This window comes from Etheostoma spectabile, chromosome 5 (genome assembly GCF_008692095.1).
Source record: "Etheostoma spectabile isolate EspeVRDwgs_2016 chromosome 5, UIUC_Espe_1.0, whole genome shotgun sequence".
Classification (NCBI taxonomy): Eukaryota; Metazoa; Chordata; class Actinopteri; order Perciformes; family Percidae; genus Etheostoma; species Etheostoma spectabile.
This window is the reverse complement of record NC_045737.1, coordinates 37,584,637-37,588,095: the sequence shown is the minus strand read 5'-3', so window position 1 is coordinate 37,588,095 and position 3,459 is coordinate 37,584,637. Positions and strand designations below refer to the sequence as shown.

Genomic DNA, 3,459 nt, shown 5'->3' with positions numbered 1-3,459 from the left:
CCCAGCATGCAACGGGCGCCGATCGCCGGTGATCGGTTCTGCGCCGACCTGGATCATCTCCAACGAGCCTACTGCCTGCAAGGTGTGTGACGAAGGACGACCTCTGCAGGCAGGTAAACCTGGCTGCTGGAAAATCAGCCAATCAGAAGAGGCCCTGCGCTATAATGCTCGCTGGAGAAAACAGCTTTCAAGTTTCAGTTTCGGGAAAATTTTGGAAGAGAGCTCACATTATCTTCTGTTAATTTTAATACATATACTTTGTTGTCAAGACTATTAAAATTAATATATGATGAATATATTTCTCATGATGAACAGAAGGCTTCAAATAGACCCGGTGATCGGTTTCAACCAATACTGGTTCCAGGAATGGGTGATCAGCCCCAAAAATCCTGATCAGAGCCCCCTCACCTGAGACCTTTCAGAGAAGACACCTGCACACCTCTCGCACTCTCTCTCTCTCTCTCTCTCTCACACACCTGTCTCTTTCTCTCTCACACACACCTCTCTCTCTCTCTCACACACCTGTCCCTCTCCCTCTCTCTCTCACACACACACCTGTTCTCTCTCTCTCTCACACACACCTGTCTCTCTCTCTCTCTCACACACACACCTGTTCTCTATTCTCTCTTCACCACACCCCTCTCTCTCATGTTCTTCCTCTCCACCTGTCATTCTCTCTTCTCCTCTCTCACCGCGCACCCTCACTGTCTTTTCTATCTCTCACACACACCTCTTCTCACATGTCTCCTCTTCCCTGTCTCTCTTCTCTCTCTCTCCCACACCTCGCACCTGCTCCTCTCTCTCACCTGTCTCTATTCTCTCTCTCTCTAACACACACACACACCTTCTCTTCTCACCTGTTCTCTTTCTCTCTCTCTCTAACAGACTTCACCTGTCTCTCTCTCTCCCTGTCTCTCTCTCTCATCCACAACTTCCTCTCACTCGTCACTCTCTCTCTCTCTCACACACCTCGATTCTTCATCACTGTCTGCCTTCTCTCTCTCACACACACCTCTCTCTCACGGTCTCTTCTCTCTATCACCTCTCTCTTCTCTTCTCACACCTACTCACCTGTCTCTTTCTCTCTCACACACACCCCTCTCTCTCACCTGTCTCTCTTTCTCTCTCACAACCTCCACCTGTCCTCTCTCTCTCTTCTCTCTCAGCACACACTCTCTTCACTCGTCTTCTCTTTCTCGCTCTCACCTGTCTCTCTTTCTCTCTCTAACCTCAACCTCTTTTCTCTTCTCACACACACTCTCCTCTCACCTGTCTCTTTTCTCTCACACCTCTACACCGTCTCTCTCTCTTCTCACCTCGTCTCTCTCTCTCTCTATCACACAACTCCCTCCCCTGTCTCTCCTTTCTCTCTCTCTCACACACCTGCTCTCTCTTCACCTGTCTCCTTCTTCTCTCTACACACAACCTCTCTCTCACCCTGTCTCTCTTTCTCTCTCAAACCTCACCTGTCTCTTCTCTCTCTCTCACACACACATCTCTACATGTCTCTCTTTCTCATCACACTCTAACCGTCGCTCTCTCTCACCTGTCCCTCTCTCCTCTCTCTCACACCACCTCTCCTCACCTTCTTCCTTTCTCTCTCTCTCACACCTCGCTCTCTCTCACCTGATCTCTCCTCTCTATCTCTTCACACAACAAACCTCTCCTCACTGTTCTCTCTCTCTCTCATCTCACACCCCTCGCTCTCTCGCACCTGTCCTCTCTTCTCTCTCTCAACCACACATCTCCCTCACTTCTCTCTCTCTCACCACACCCGCTCTCTCACCTGTCTCTCTTTCTCTCTCTCTCTCTCTCTATCACACCTCGTCCTCACAACACACACACACAACCCTCTCTACCACAGATACACCCAACCTCTCTCTCTCCTCGCACCCCCACAACAACCCACGTCTCTCTTCTGTATCTCTCTCTCACACACACACACACACACACACACACACACACACACACACACCTCTCTCTCCCTCTCCCTAACACGAAGAACATCCCTCCCTCCAAGCGGACTGTTTTTTTTTATTTTTAAGTAGTCTAAAGACTGCAAGGAGAGCTGTACAGTCCGATTCATCGTCTCCATGACGATATTTACCCTCCTGAGTGCAGCATCTTCTCTGTAGCCATTAGCCATTAGCTAGCAGAGAAGCGAGCTAACATGTTTACTAAAGAACAAACATTGAAAACACACATTTGTCGACAGTTTAAACAAATAAGCTACCGCACAACTAACGCGGAGGCCAGAAACAACGTATTTTTAACGCGTTAATCCAGTCTAAAACCCGCTAGGGTCCACATTAGAGGCGGGACCTGGACTAGCTAAGCTAAGCTAACAGACTAACTTAGCGCCAGCGGGCCTGGCGGCTCCACTACTTTGAGCGGGATCGATCCCGTTTTCTTATCATTATCGATTATAAATCGGTACTCACTGCATGTCGTGCTGCTGCTCTCCGTTACTCGGTTACTGTGTAAAAGCTTTTTAATTCAACTCGGTTCCCAGCTGAAACTAAGCCGCTGTCTGTCTTCGCTCCATCGTGGTTTTCCGCCCCCCGGTCAGCTACATCTTGGATGGGTAACAGCTATCGGTGATCTACTTGTCATCCTGGTTTCCCCTCATCATCACAAGGGGTAAACCTCTCGACGGTCTACTGCCTTTGTCTGGATACGTTTTTTTTTTTTTCCGTTTGCGGTGATATTTAAATAAAACCGAATAAAACTGGACACAATTACTAAAATAATTTCAAATTAAATACTAACTTTAGGGAGTATCGTTCCTAGTTATCGCTGTTGGCTGTTGGATGCAAAAAGTAAAAGATAAAACCGTAATAAAATCTTAATGAGTGCCTTTTAATACCATAATAATTATTATAATAAAACAGTACTAATAACATGCGTCGATTAATCCAGATAAGTAGCGTTTTGTTGTTTACTGTAAAAAATAATATACAAATATTTAAAAAAAATAAAAAAAAAAAAAAAATTCGGGCGGGACTTTCCGTTCGCCAGTTGATGACGTATATGTCAAGCGACTGCACCGCGCGCTGTTTGGTGAGGATTCTCCTTCGTGTGTCTTGGCGGTGGTGATATAGTGTTTTTACGGTGACTTTTCTACACATTTCTCCCCCGTTGAGCGGCCGGGTTACCCCCCCCACCCCCCCAAGCGGCATGTTTACCCCCCGCGCGGCCCCGAGCTCGGGCCGCCGGCAGCAGGGCAGGACCCCCGCGAGACGGAGCGTCTCCGGCCGCCCCGACTGATGTTCTCCCCGCGCAGGACTCTCTCTCCGGCCAGGTGTGTGTGTGTGTGTGTGTGTGTGTGTGTGTGTGTGTGGTGGTGTGTGTGTGTGGGTGTGTGTGTGTGTGTGTGTGTTGTGTGTGTGTGTGTGTGTGTGTTTGTGTGTTGTGTTTGTGTGTGTGTGTGTTTGGGTGGTGGTGTGTGTGTGTGTGTGT

General features: G+C 48.3%; 2 protein-coding genes across 2 annotated transcripts in view; one reads left to right on the top strand and one right to left on the bottom strand.

Moving 5' to 3' along the window:
• taf5l (TAF5-like RNA polymerase II, p300/CBP-associated factor (PCAF)-associated factor) overlaps positions 1–2,650 on the bottom strand; it is a gene marked incomplete in the record, with an annotated part of 12,004 nt that extends 9,354 nt beyond the window's left edge. Inside the window, 1 exon segment of the mRNA XM_032516327.1 lies at positions 2,442–2,650.
• Positions 2,651–3,023: 373 nt separating this feature from the next.
• The window catches only part of nup133 (nucleoporin 133), a gene marked incomplete in the record, with an annotated part of 100,913 nt that continues 100,477 nt past the window's right edge, over positions 3,024–3,459 (top strand). Inside the window, 1 exon segment of the mRNA XM_032516326.1 lies at positions 3,024–3,301. Within this exon segment, the coding sequence (XP_032372217.1) occupies positions 3,267–3,301 (35 nt within the window).